This window comes from Notamacropus eugenii, chromosome 3 (genome assembly GCF_028372415.1).
Source record: "Notamacropus eugenii isolate mMacEug1 chromosome 3, mMacEug1.pri_v2, whole genome shotgun sequence".
NCBI lineage: Eukaryota > Metazoa > Chordata > Mammalia > Diprotodontia > Macropodidae > Notamacropus > Notamacropus eugenii.
In genome coordinates this window covers 127,504,407-127,518,479 of record NC_092874.1, presented here as the reverse complement: position 1 = coordinate 127,518,479, position 14,073 = coordinate 127,504,407, and the positions used below count along the sequence as shown (strand labels likewise).

Below are 14,073 nucleotides of genomic sequence, written 5' to 3'. Positions count from 1 at the left end.
TCTGAAGAATGGATTAGCGTGGTCAGAGACTGGAAGCAGTAAGACTGCAAACATAGCGCTCGCTTATTCCCTGTTATGAAAACTTCACCATGTTAAGCCTTGGAAAGTCATAGAAGTCACACACTAGGATTAGGACCTGGAAACCCTGATGCCATCGTGAGCTGTGTTCATATGTTAAAACATAGGCCAGTCCCAACCTTTACTCCATAGCACTTAAATGATGCACTCTGTGTTCTTTCTCTGTAGAACTCTAGCGATCAGTCTCAAATCACAGATTGCTAAATCTTGTGTTACATAACCTGCGGGTCATTTCTCCTTACTGGGGTATAATTTGTTAGAAGTGCTAAGAAGAGCACTTTTCTTATCTAATATGTGTGTATGTGTATGTGTATGTGTGACATATGTGTGTGTATGTGTACCAACGGTTTTCACTGCTGACACACAACTTCTGAAGGCAGTTCCATAACAGGAGATCCTAAAGTGTTTGAGCAAAAGCAGCAGCATTAGGATAAATGGAGATTCTCCTAAGGGGGAAGCTAGGTGGCACAGTGGGTAGAGTGCTGGGCCTAGAGTCAGGAAGACTCATCTTCCTGGGTTCAAATTTGGCCTCAGATGCTTCCAAGCTATGTGACCCTGAGCAAGTCATTTAACCCTGTTTGCCCCAAATTTCCTTATCTATAAAATAAACTTGAGAAGGAAAAAGCAAATCACTTCAATTTCTTTGCCAAGAAAACCTCAAATGGGGTCATGAAGAGTCAGACACGACTGAAAACAACTGAACAACAAATTTTCTCCCAGAGTATCTCCACTGTATCAGTAGTCATTGGAATTTCTAGCATACTTATTAAAGCCTAACTTTATAATCTTACCCAATATGTGGTGATTTTATTCAGAATATATTTTATTTTGCAAAGCAAAACCACAAAAATCTTAGCACAAGCTCAAAGAGGGAAGGAACATGTTCATGTAGAAATTTTGAAGTTTCCATTGTGAGTCCTGAAGTCACTGGGCTACACTGACATGTTCTATGAAAAACTTATTCCTCCTTCAGGCTCAGAAGTAAAAAGCATGACAGCCAACCTGGGTAGTCACTCACAGAATCTAAGAGCTGTAATGGACATAGAGGCCTCAGAGTCCATCTCAAATCTGATGAATAATCCCTTCTAAAACATCCCCACAAGTGATCATCCAGCCTTTTCTTCTAATTGTAGCTTTTAGTGTGCAAGATATAAGGGCAAATATAGTAATGACTGGTTAAATTTTATCTGAACTCTTTTTATGTTTTCAAGCAATAAGAAAGGGTTCCTATGACATGGTGTCCCTTCTGATTAAACATAACACTAGCCTCGACCTGCCGTGTATCAAAAGATGGTCGGCGATGCATGAGGCAGCCAAACAAGGCCGCAAGGATATCGTTGCTCTGCTCTTAAAGAATGGAGGAAATGTGCACCTCCGGGATGGATTTGGAATGACACCTTTGGGTGTGGCTGCTGAGTATGGTCACTGTGATGTGTTAGAACATCTCATCCATAAAGGTACACAGAAAGAAACTGGACTAGTAAAAGCTATCTATTATCAGCACCTAACAGGGCCTTATACACATATAGTCAGAAGTTATTGCTGGATAAATGAACCAGTGAGGTTGAGATTTACTACTTATTATTATGGGGTATTGTGGACCCTTTCTGGCAAACACATGGGAGGGCGTGAATGAGAGTCATAAAGAATGGTCAGACATGAACACGTTGCAGTCTGCATCCCTGGAAGGAAAATCCACATTGAGAAGACAGACCTGTTAGAATACTGGCATACTCTGTGTGCTGACTTCTAAGGTTACTTCCAATACCATGGTTGTATCAGGTCTTTAAGATATATGTTACACAACTATACTTTGGTGTCTATAAGTCTATCCTGTCTGCTATTATTGTTTTAAGGTTGACATCTACTAAATGAGGAAAAATGAAGACAGGCAATTTTTAAGGGGAGAAGAATTTCACCAATTTTATACAGACATCCTTATGACAAATGTCTCATCCTAGGTGGTGATGTTTTTGTTTTGGCGGATGATGGGGCATCTGTGCTGTTTGAAGCAGCAGGAGGAGGTAATCCTGACTGTATTTCTCTTTTATTGGAATATGGAGGAAGTGGAAATGTACCTAATAGATCAGGACACCTCCCTATCCATCGAGCTGCTTATGAAGGACATTACCTGTAAGTAAGGCCTAGAGGACACCTTCAGAAGTTTTGTTGGTTCTCTCCTCAAGATCCTCTAATTATCACATAATTAGTGAAAAACTAAAGGTGCCTCTTCTGGAAGTTTTGCTTGTAGGCTCAAAGTTTAAACATTTAAAGATGACTTCACTACAAAGGATCATCATCATAGATAAAGAAAAAGGTTGGACCCATATCCTCTAACTCCACGACATCAAGTTTTGCCATAATGCCTTATATTGATTTTTCAAAATGATAATTTTTATAGCATATTGGCCAATCCACACTAGAACTAATAAATAAGAAATAAGGTTAGATTGAAATGTTCCATTTTTTTATAGACTTAATTATCCATAGTCTGTACAAATAGTAGGAGGGATTTTATTACTTAATGTATCATTAACCTCTATAGCAAACAGTAAAAAACTAGTATTACCAATAGCAACCAATCATGTGATGACTGCTGAATACTTCTCAAAGGCTCAAAAGCAAGTTAGCAAAGTCACTTGGCTATAGATTGTTCAACACTCACATTACACTTCAGAACTTCAAAGAAATGCAATTTCATCAGAGTGGGAACTGTCTCTATTAAAACAGACAGTAAGTCCACCTTGTCTTAGTCGATAGTTTTTCTAAGTTACTGTGGCTGGAAAACTTATCATCCTATGACCAGCTAGGTCATGGCTTCTCCAGTCAGATAGGCTAATCAGAGGGCAACTGGCATATAGTCCATCACTGAGCTCACTCTTGAAACCTTTCTACTTTGGTAGAGCCCGTCAGAGTTTATGCTTTGCTGACAAAGCCTTCAAGACCCAAGGGACATGTCCATACCTTGTTGAGATTTGAGAGTTAAATTCACAGTGTTACACAAATGAGATTAAATGAGACACTGTTTTACTTGGATTTAATCCCAGCGTCCATAAATTTACACATGATAGCTCTAAATTTGATGCCATAAGAATCAAATTATCTCTAATTATATCGTTCATACGTGATCTAGCTGAGCAGCCAAGTGTGAAAAGTTCACAACCATCTATCACCTCCTCTAGAAACTGTGTGATTAGTGATCATGTTTAATTTGATTGATATTTCAGTGAAATATCTTCTCTTTTTATCCAGACCACACAAACACAGATAGGGAACACATGTCCATTATATCATTTTACAGAGATTTCTCATCTTGTTTATGGTTTATGTAGCAAAGTAAAATACTCAGGGGTCTCCCTTTTTATAATCTTAAAGGACTTCTTAGTTGTGTATATGCATAACATTGTTCAACTGAGAAATTTGGGGAGGGGACCAGACCTGTATCTTCTTTGGGTTGATGAATTTCTTCAAGTGAAAACTTTCTCTATTCATGCAAGTCAGCAACTCTCTCTAATTTATAATCTTAAAGAGTTTATTGAATGATAATGGGGTTATGTGACTTGCTCACAGTCACAAAGCCAACTTGTATAAGAAGTAGGACATGAGGCTATGTCTTCAAAGGTCACTATCTCCAAAGCCTGTACTGTGCTGTTTTTCTTAAATAAAGTATATGTTGATTATTCAGAGAAACTTTGAAGAGCCTCTAAGGAAACAAGAATCAGAACCAAAAATAAAGAACAGGAAGATAAAAAGCTAACAATTATGAGGAAGACTATACATAGAATTAAAATGTTTTGTATCAAAACATGTTTAGTAGGAAAAAAAATAGGATTTCATGAGGAAGTTGTTGGGGTTTTTTTCCATCTATATACTGTGGATATTTGACACTCCTTTTCAGGGCTCTGAAATACCTCATCCCAGTAACATCCAAAAATGCAATACAAAAAAGTGGGTTAACCCCCATTCATTCAGCAGCTGAAGGTCAAAATGTGCAGTGTCTGCAACTACTTATTGAAAATGATTTTGATGTCAATACTCCCCTGGCCGATCACATTTCTGAGAACTATGATGATGGAAGGAAGACTGCACTGTATTTTGCTGTTTCCAATAATGACATCCTCTGTACCGAGGTTCTGTTGGCTGCAGGTGCAGACCCAAACCAAGATCCCCTGAATTGTCTGCTTGTGGCAGTGAGAGCTGGAAATCATGAAATCGTCAGATTACTTCTCTCCCATGGAGCAAATGTCAATTGTTACTTCATGCATGTGAATGACACCAGGTTCCCCAGCGCCATTCAATATGCTTTGAATGATGAGGTAATGCTTCGACTGTTGCTGAATAACGGCTATCAAGTGGAGATGTGCTTTGACTGCATGCATGGGAATATCTTTGGAAATTCCTTTGTGTGGTCTGAGATCGAAGAAGATGTTCTCCCAGGATGGACTTCTTGCGTAATAAAAGATAACCCAGTAAGTTGCTTCCTATTTTTCTTTAAGTTTTGTTATAATCTTCCCTTACTTATCAACTTTACAATGTTGCCTATGGAGAGCTTGCATGTGCATGTACACGTACGTACACACACACACCCCCAAGAAAACAGTAGCTCTGATGGTGTTTACATTACTTGACTACTTCTATCAAAAACCTATAATAATAATAATAATAATACATAAAATAGATGATATAAAGTTCCAGTTTATATTTTGAATTAGAGTTGGGTCAAACTGAGTGCAGAAGAATTGGAAAATATCTAAAAAATGTAGGGTTCAGGTTATTAGATGGAACAATGATGAAAGGTAAAAGCAAGCATTTTTCTACCAGTTATTACTGAACATGACTGTTTCAGACCCAGTCATATTTCTCTGGGATGATAGTTTCAGAAAAATAAGAAAATATTTTCTAGTTATTTTGATTTTATCTTAAGGATGGTTCTATAGCTATACTCAGAGATGAAAGAACCCATTTCTTGGGACCTTTGATTTCCACAAAGGAGGAGTAGGGGGGAGTTGCTAGGATATACAAATATACATATATATATGTGTGTATGTATATTCATATATGGTGCTTTAAAATATTAATCTATATATTTTTTAAATTCTTTCAGTTCTGTGAGTTTATTACAGTTCCTTGGATGAAACATTTGGTGGGTCGTGTTATGCGTATTTTAATAGATTATATGGATTATGTCCCTCTATGTGATAAACTGAAGTCTATGCTAGAAGTACAGAAAGAATGGCCAGAAATTCGTCAAATATTAGGTAAAAATAAAAATTTGTGATTAAGTAAAGATTTTATGTGTTTTAACTCAACTGGACTTAGTACCACAGCTTCCTAATGCTTTTCTTGAGAGTTCATTTTTAAGCTTTGTATTTTTATGTGTCTTGAATCATGTTCCTGTGCTCTTTTGTTGGTTTTAAGTTCTCTCTTGATATAAGAAGTTTCTCTGATATTTTTCTGTGTAATATACATGATTGAGAAGTTCCCTGTAAGGCCATAAATCAAAAACTTGGTTTCTTTTAAGTTATGACCATGAGATTCAAGAAGCTTGGCTTATAGTTCTGGCCCTGTCAATAGCAAATACTGTGACATCAGGCAAGTAATTTGACCTCTCTTGACTTAGGTTTCCTCATCTAAAAAATGAAATAAATTTGAACTGTATGTTCTCTTCTAGCTCTAGAGCCCTAGAGTCTATGATACAATAAGGTTGTTTATTCTCTGTCACTGTTTTATTTATTAAGATTCTTACCTTTGAATAAATTTAAAACAACGATAAACTTTTAAGATTGTAAGATGGAAACTAGCATATAATGTAGCATTGTGATAGTAAAATGTCCTGAAAACATCTCCACAAAAGATATAGCTTTAGTTATAGGAGGGCAATAGGAGGAGTAGAAGAAAAAGTCCCCCAGTGTGTGATACTTCACAGTAAACTACAATTTGATCTGAAAAATGGTATTGAGAATCCTACTTGTATATTAGTTAAATGGACTTTAAGAAAACATCTTTAGATTTTTAAAATGGACAATGGAAAGATTCATGGTTCAGAGAAGCAAGTTGCATCACATTGCCAGTAATGACCTGAATGCTGAAGTGGCAGGAAAAACATTAAGGATGTGGATGATCAGAAAAAGCGGTGGCCAGGTTACAAGAGTCAAGACTAATACAGTGGCAGCTCACATGTTGCACTGGAATTCACAAAATAACAAAGAATCAGAGGGTACCCATCAACCCACTGGGCAGGTTCCTCTTTGGAGAATTTATGGGAAAATGTGGACAAGAATCATATCAGAAGAGAGAGCATGGATGAGTCACAATCTGCTCCAGCTGGAATAAATGCTTGGGCTGATGAAATCACAGGTCTGTTGAAATACTGAAGTTTTTTTTTTTTAATTTGAGACTTTTAGGTTATTAATACTCATTCCTTGTTATAATAAGTTAATAATGGTTATAGTAATATAATGTATACATAAAATAATCATCATAATATAACAGGTTAATAATACTTATTTCTTGGATTTCATAACAGGAATAGGTTGTTCTCAGAGATGAAATAATCTATCATGCATCACACAACTGCTCCGCTTATTGAGCTAAAGTAATAAAATATGATCTCATTCCTGAAAGGCCAAGCCCTAACCATTTAGGAACCTGGAAATGAAAATCAGAATCTTGAGCTGAATCCAAACTGGTAGCAAAAATATGGGTGTTGTTAAGGTTTTTGTTGTAGTCCCAGAGCCTGTTACACTAATTAAAACTGAATTTGCAAGTCTGTGGACTGCTGTAGTAATGAATTTAAGTGAGTGGAGAGGATGTGTGTTTCTGACCAGCTAGAAAAGCTCAAAAACTAGCTAGAGAGAAATATCTTTAAATTTTGAAGCACCCACTGCAACACAGAACTTTCCCATATGGAAGAGTAAGGGTAGATTCAGTCAACGTGTCTTTTACCCCACTCTACTTAGAATGACAAGATGCTGTGCCCAAAAAACAGCAACAACAAGCTTTTTATTTGAATCAATCCATCATAAACTTTAGCCTAAGGGTGAAAAAAGCATTAATTGATTTAGATGTCCTTAAAAGGCGTTGGATGAACTGGAATGGCATACTACCAGAAATATATTCGGATTAGTTGAGGAAATTCAGTTGTTATTACTGTTGCTACTATTCTCTGTGGATTGACTGTAACCTAGCACAATAGTTCAGAACCTAGAAGTTCAAGCATCAAGCAGCTTCAGGTGGAAGTCCTCTCACCAAATCTCTGAGAGAAATCACTTGGGGGCAAAGAAAAGAGTCCTGAACTCTGCCTCAGTCTCCCCACTTCCCCTTGGCCAGAGGAAGACCAATCAACAAGCATTTACTCAGCATTTTCTATGCACCAGGCACTGTGCTGAGTACTGGGAATGCAAATGTGAGTGAAAGGAGACAGTTCTTGACCTGAAGGAGTTGACCTTCTCATGGGGAAAGACAATGTATAAAAGGAAGCTGAAGAGAGAGGCGGGAATGAGGGAATGTGTCCATGTGGAGGCACGATAGAGAAAATTCAGATAATCAGGAGCAGAGCTAGGAGAGGAATAAGGGAGGGAACACAACTGGCCTGGCTACTTTCCTTAAAATGGAGACTCTAAGAGTAACTAGCCAATCAGAGGAGTGAGCTGCAGGAGCCTAACATCTTCCAGAATTAAAGGGCTCCTGTGGTACAGAGAAGAAAACCTGGAGAGTCAAGAACAAAGCCAGAGAGGAATTAAGGAGATCAGCACCGAGCATCCCCCAAACTGCTGAGGACATTGTCTGCATCAGTAGATGGGAAACTGACAAGTGGCATTCAAGCTCTGAGGCCCCTACCTGTTGGTATGAGTAAGGGTTAGGAATAAAGCTCCAGAGCATTTACTGAACATACATGATCTCATCTGACCCTTACAACGCTCTTGTGAAGTAGGCAGGTCATCAGATAATGGAAGGTTTAGAAAGGTTAAATGATTTACCCAAGGACATACAGTAAGTGGAAGAATTGGGACTATAACCCAACTCTAGTATAGTGCTCTTTCCTAATATAGTTCTGTGAATTTGAATTCCTGGTCAATTGAAACTACAAGCAACTGAATCCCTCTCTTGAGCTGAGAAGGCAGAATTAGAGGAGTTTTTTGGATAACTAAAAGCAAAGTTTCAAGAATTTAAAAAGCAAATGTTCTGGTATTATTTTTATATTTTAATTAAACTATGTGTATGCATTCACTACAAAAGATTGATGCATGATTTTAGCATAATTTAAAATGCTAGTGTGTCAGACCAAAAGACTATCAGCTCAAAATAGGATTAAAGAATCTCAGAAGTTGAGTGGGAAAGGAACCTCAGCAACCATCTACTCCAATCTATAGCGCCAAAAGGAATACCCACTATATATGACAAGTATTTTTACTCACCTCAGCTTTAAGAACTCCAAGGATGGAGAATCTACCACTCCTTGAGTTAGCCCATCCTACTTTTGTTAAGAAGTCTAATACTTATAGCAAGTTTTCCCCAACATCAAGCTTAATCATTTTTATGGGTTTATTTCTGCAACACCTCTACAAAAATCCTACTCTGCTGCCTCATCACAACATGGAGTAAGCCCTTCGTTCTTAGAGATTATGTCAATGGGACTTGAGTTCTGGCAAAACCTACTGAGAAAATAAAACTTTATATACAGGTCAAACAACAGGTGGAACGACTATGTTTGTTGTCTGAGGACCAAACCAACTGAGGTCAGAAACTAAGTCTCATCACCAGAGATTTGTTTATCAGATGGTTTTTTTTGGACCACACCAACTCAGGCATCTACTAGTGAGTATAAGGATTGTGAGATCCATCATTCAAGAGAGTTTTCAAGCCAACAGAATCATGGATCCTTGAAGGATTTAAGTACTTCTTCAGCACCTCCACAAAGACCTACTTCATTGCCTCAGCAAGGCTTGGAGACAAAGCTAGATTTCTGAAGGGTCTGCGCCATTGGAGCATAAGCTCTGGCAGACTGAAGAGAACTTAGAGAGTCTCCTAGTTATAGGCCTGGCCTCAGACTATATAATTTCTTGTCTAAGGACCAACTCAGTTGGTAAGTTCAGAGAGAGGTTTATCACCAGAAAGTCAACAGCCAAATAATGACTTTTTTGGCTTATAAAAAGCATTTGCTGAAGTGCAAGGGCATTGCAACTTGCCTCAGTGGAGTGTGCCTTCATATTCAGGTTGAATATTGAAGTATTACTTCAACTTGTGCAGACTAGTCAATGACAATGAGTGTACCTGGCCACTGGATGTCAGTGTTGTCCTATTTAAATATAACAAAATGAGTTTATTAGGGAGTAAAGTAAAACTACAGTATGATAAAAGTAGTGGTAATGATTCTGTTCAGCACAGTTATCAGCATTCTATATTCAAACCATTGGGAAAGAGTGTTTCAATAAAATGCATGTTTGACTGTTGGCAGGATGTTGACAAAGGTTAAATCACTTTGGGATAAGATTACCAATTGTCCAGAATGACATGCTAATATGATTACACTTACTGTAGTAAATATATTTTGGAGGCTCTAGGCCTGGGATTTAGATGTCATAGAGAACTCTTGGACAGGAAATTCTTTCTTACCAAAACAGATCTAATAATAATGATAGTTACTATTTATATAACACTTACTTTGTACCAGGCACTTTGCTAAATGCTTTACAATTATTATTTCATTTGATCCTCACAACAACCTTGGAAGGTAGATGCTATTATTATCCCCCATTTTACAGATGATGAAACTGAGGCAAACAGAATTTAAGTGACTTGTCCAGAATCACACAGCTAGTATTTATCTGAAGTCATAGACTCCTGACTCCAGGACCAGTGTTCTATCTCTGCTCCTGTTCCACAACTTAAAATCTTAGAGAAGTCACTGAGTGGTAAAATGTCTCACAGGGTCATACAACCACTTTGGGTCACAAATGGGACTTGAACCAAAGTGTTCCTGACTCTGATGCCAGCCCTCCATCCACTAGCTGTACTGCCTTTATAAAAATACAGAAAGTCTACATGGTAAAATATGTTGCTATCTGGTGCTTAACCAAAGTAGGTTGATATTAAATTTTTAGAAGAAATTGAAAATGCTACTGAGGTATAAATATGACAGAGGCATAAATTTGAAGCTGATCCTATATTTGAAATGACACATGGGTGTAACAACTTCAAAGGTATGTGATAAACTTGAGGCAGATCACGAAATGGGTAGGACAAAGACACCAGGAAGAAATGTACAAATGTTGTTCTCTAATAGTGCCTTAAAAATGAGTAGAAAACAACAGTTAACATTTTGAACATATTCTTCTTTTAGCAATCTGTCATAATTATTTTAGATGAACAAGAACAGTGATTTTCATAATATGTTTGTTCCCAAAATGCATATCCAAATTTTTCTGCAACAAAAAGTCTCATCATGATCTGTTTGATAATACCACCCCCCCTTTTTTTCTTTTCTAGAGAACCCCTGCTCATTAAAGCATTTGTGTCGACTACAAATTCGAAGACTTGTGGGACTAAAGAGACTGTGCAAACCAGAATTTATAGAGAAGCTTCCTCTACCAACTATCTTAAGAGAATATATCTTGTTCAAAGAATATGATCTATATGGACAAGAATTCGGGTTATCATGATTCCTAGGGAGTTTTAAAAATCATTCCTTCTGAGTATGTCATTGGAATTATTCAGCACACTTATGTATATTTATAATCCTTTAATAATTCTGTTGAGAACTTTTTTCTTTTAGGATAGTCTTTTGTAGGTCAATTTTTTTAATTTAGACTTTTAGAGTTACCTTATACCTCTTACTTTGATATCTCCTGAGGGTCTGATAGGAAGAGATAGTCATCTCATGGAGACATGACTGATCTCAGTTCATTCAGCTGGCTAGGCATGGTCACTGAGTCATCCTCATTCACTTGTTTTCTCTGCCAAGGGTTGTTACTTTATCTCAGTAGTATCAACTGAATATGTTCTTTTATAACTTTAATTTTTTATTACACGTTTGCTCCAATCCATAATTTCCCCAATTTGTGTGTTCCCCAAATGGCAGAATTACTATTTTTGGAATGAACAAAGAAAATTAGTTAAGAAAATATGATTTTTAAATTCCCTTATTTCCTTATAATATATACTTCATGTGCTTGGCTTGAACTGTAACAAATCACATATTTTATTTTATGATCTTACTCTAAAGTCTTGACAAATGCTGATTAAGTTACACTGATTTCTATTAATGCAATTCTAAGGGAAAAAATAGTCATGAAGATATTAGCCTGAGACATGGCATTTTAAGGCATGGAACTAGCTCTAATGGAACTTTGGCATTTTCTAGTTTCTTCCTTTAATTGATTTCTGGATGAATTAACTAAATAAATATCAGATTCCAAACATTTGAGCTAATTCAATATGTTGTAGGCTGACACTAAAGAAACTCTCTTGACATTCATGGGGGAGAAAAAAAATATGCCCTCTATAATTGAAGCAATCACTAACATCCAGAAGAGATTTTATCTTCCTCCCACCAGATTGTGAATTTTATTATTTGTCTTTGTTTTCCAGGGGGTTCAGTAAGAAGGGGGAAGAGGTGTTCCTCATATATTTACTGGGAGACAGAAACAGCTGCACCCACTAATGAGGCTTAGAAGATGCTAATGCAACCCTTGGTTCCACAGCCTCTTCAGGACAAGCTTCTGTATGCATCCTTTCATAAGGCTGAAATCTCCCATGCTTTTAGGTTCACTGTGAGATCTGCTTAGCAGAAGGTCTGGATATCACTGAGTACCTTCTGAACATAAAATAATTTCTGGTTTTCAGTGTGCTGTTATGAAATTGTATCACCTTACCTGGTTTAAAGTAAATTCAACCAGCCTCTTGCAGCAAAATGTCTTCTGAAGAAGACAATGTAAAGAGCCAAATGTGATATTTTCAGGTTCTAGAACTAATTTAAAAAGTTGAAATTATGTATACATATTATTATATTTTACAGTAGATATTAGGAAGAAATTTCCTATTGCTACAGTATAGCAATACATATTTCATTACCTAGAAAATGGGGATGATGCATAAGGATTAGAAAGAATGCAAACTCCAAGGTAGAAAGCTAAAAGTGCCTTTGCAACTTTTGAACCATTAAGTGTGAAAATATAATGGAACTATTACATATCCAGAAGATTGTTGTGTTGCTACAGCCCTTGGACACAAAGATCATGCTTGTGTTTTTCCTTGTAGACTTTTTCATGAATTAGCATTGGATTTGGAGTCAGGAAAACTTGCTGTTCAAATTTTGTTTTAGCTTCTAATAAGCTTTGTGACCCTGAGGATTTAACTACTGTGGGGCTCAAGGTCCTCATCTTTAAAGTGAAGGAGTTAGACTCAGTGACCTCCAAGGTTCTTTCTAGTTCCAAACCAATGAACCAAAATTGGATCTCCAAAACTGGCCCTCTAGAATTGGGACCTCAACCTCCTTGAGACAAATTTTTATAATTAATGCATTTTGTTTGAATACAATGGGTACTTCCAGGAATAAGCTTACCACAAAGTAAATTTCCCCTAAATAGTTAAATTGAACAAACATTTATTAAGTCCCCACTATATGTAAGACACCATGCTAGTTGCTAGAGATCCAAAGGCAAAAATGAAACGATCCCTAGCCTCAAGAAATTTGCATTATCCCAGAGAGAAACACCATTTATACAAACCTTATAAACTGTTTTTTGGAGGAAACAGGCACTGACAGCTGAGGGAATCAAGATGAACTTCCTGTAAGAGGTGTTACCTGAGCTGACCATTGAAAGAATCTAGATTCTAAGAAATGAAGTTGAGAGAATGCATTCCTGTCCCCAGAACTATCCAAGAGTTACTGGGCCTTAATACCCATGGTCCTCTATTCTTATGGTGTCCTGATTGTTAAAATAAAGGAGTGGGGTATGCTTTATCTTCAGTAGTTCAGTACCACCATGATAGGGCAGCCAAGGAGCACAGTGGATAGAGTGCCAACCCTGGAGTCAGGAAGACTCATTTTCCTGAGTTCAAATCTGGCCTTGGACATTTACAGGCTGTGTGACCTTGGGCAAGTCACTTAACTCTATTTGGCTCAGTTTCCTCATCTGTAAAATGAGCTGGAGAAGGAAATGACATATCATTCCAGCATCTTTGCCAAGAAAACTCCAAATGGAGTCATAAAGACCCAGACGTGACTGAAAACAACTGAACAATCCCACCGCCTGTATTATAAGTTGCATTTGACTTGAGTTTCATGTATTTCTTGTCTTTGCTTTCTTTATTCTTCATTCCCTGTTGAGCTTCCAAAGTAGTAATGTACCTGGGACACACAGGATTCATATAGACATAAATGAGATTTCTGCCTGCACATCAGTAATAGACCTACATGACTCAGAAACTTCTGTGATACCAGCCAGTGTATGGATATAGTTAAACTTTAGAATACAATTTAGAAACTGTGTCAGAAGTACAAACAGATTCTCACAGTTATCCAAAAGTACTTAAGAGATTGTTGTATCAAAAAGTAACAGGTTGTTATTCCTAGCTTATTAAACCCCTTTCCTTTGATTTGACTATCATAATCCTAAACAAACAAGTCTTGGCCATAAAAGAAGAATTAAACTAGGTAAGGGAGAGGCAAGTTCAGAGAAATAAACTTTTATTTGCTCTTGGTGATCTTTAACTTAGCTGTGGTGAATGTAAAATGAAGACTAGGAATTGGCTGTTTTCTAGTGGACTTTAAGTCTAGTAATTTGAGTCTAAGAACAGGGGATTCCTGAGTGCTAATCCTGGCTTTGTTAGTGATTCCACTCAAGGCCTTCTGCCGATTACTTGGCTTTTAGGATTCACATTCCAGTCAGCAGAATGGAGAACAGCATCTCCTCTTATACTGGAAATTGGCTTTATTGTGAGAATCCCAGGCTAACCTGATAGCATTTAAGATAAAACTCCTTGGAAAAGGAT

At 37.2% G+C, this 14,073-nt stretch overlaps 1 protein-coding gene across 4 annotated transcripts in view; it reads left to right on the top strand.

The window, feature by feature from the left end:
• Positions 1-11,751, top strand: part of ASB15 (ankyrin repeat and SOCS box containing 15) — a 54,252-nt gene extending 42,501 nt beyond the window's left edge. For 2 of the 4 annotated variants that reach the window (XM_072652855.1, XM_072652853.1), the window contains exons 7-11: positions 1,290-1,535; positions 2,040-2,211; positions 3,977-4,547; positions 5,183-5,336; positions 10,567-11,498. In XM_072652855.1, the coding sequence (XP_072508956.1) occupies positions 1,290-1,535; positions 2,040-2,211; positions 3,977-4,547; positions 5,183-5,336; positions 10,567-10,739 (1,316 nt within the window). In that variant the 3' untranslated portion in view covers positions 10,740-11,498. Of the gene's footprint in view, positions 1-1,289; positions 1,536-2,039; positions 2,212-3,976; positions 4,548-5,182; positions 5,337-10,566; positions 11,499-11,667 lie in introns of those variants that run through there. The other 2 variants (XM_072652854.1, XM_072652856.1) reach the window with 2 other exon arrangements.
• The last annotated feature ends 2,322 nt before the right edge of the window (positions 11,752-14,073 follow it).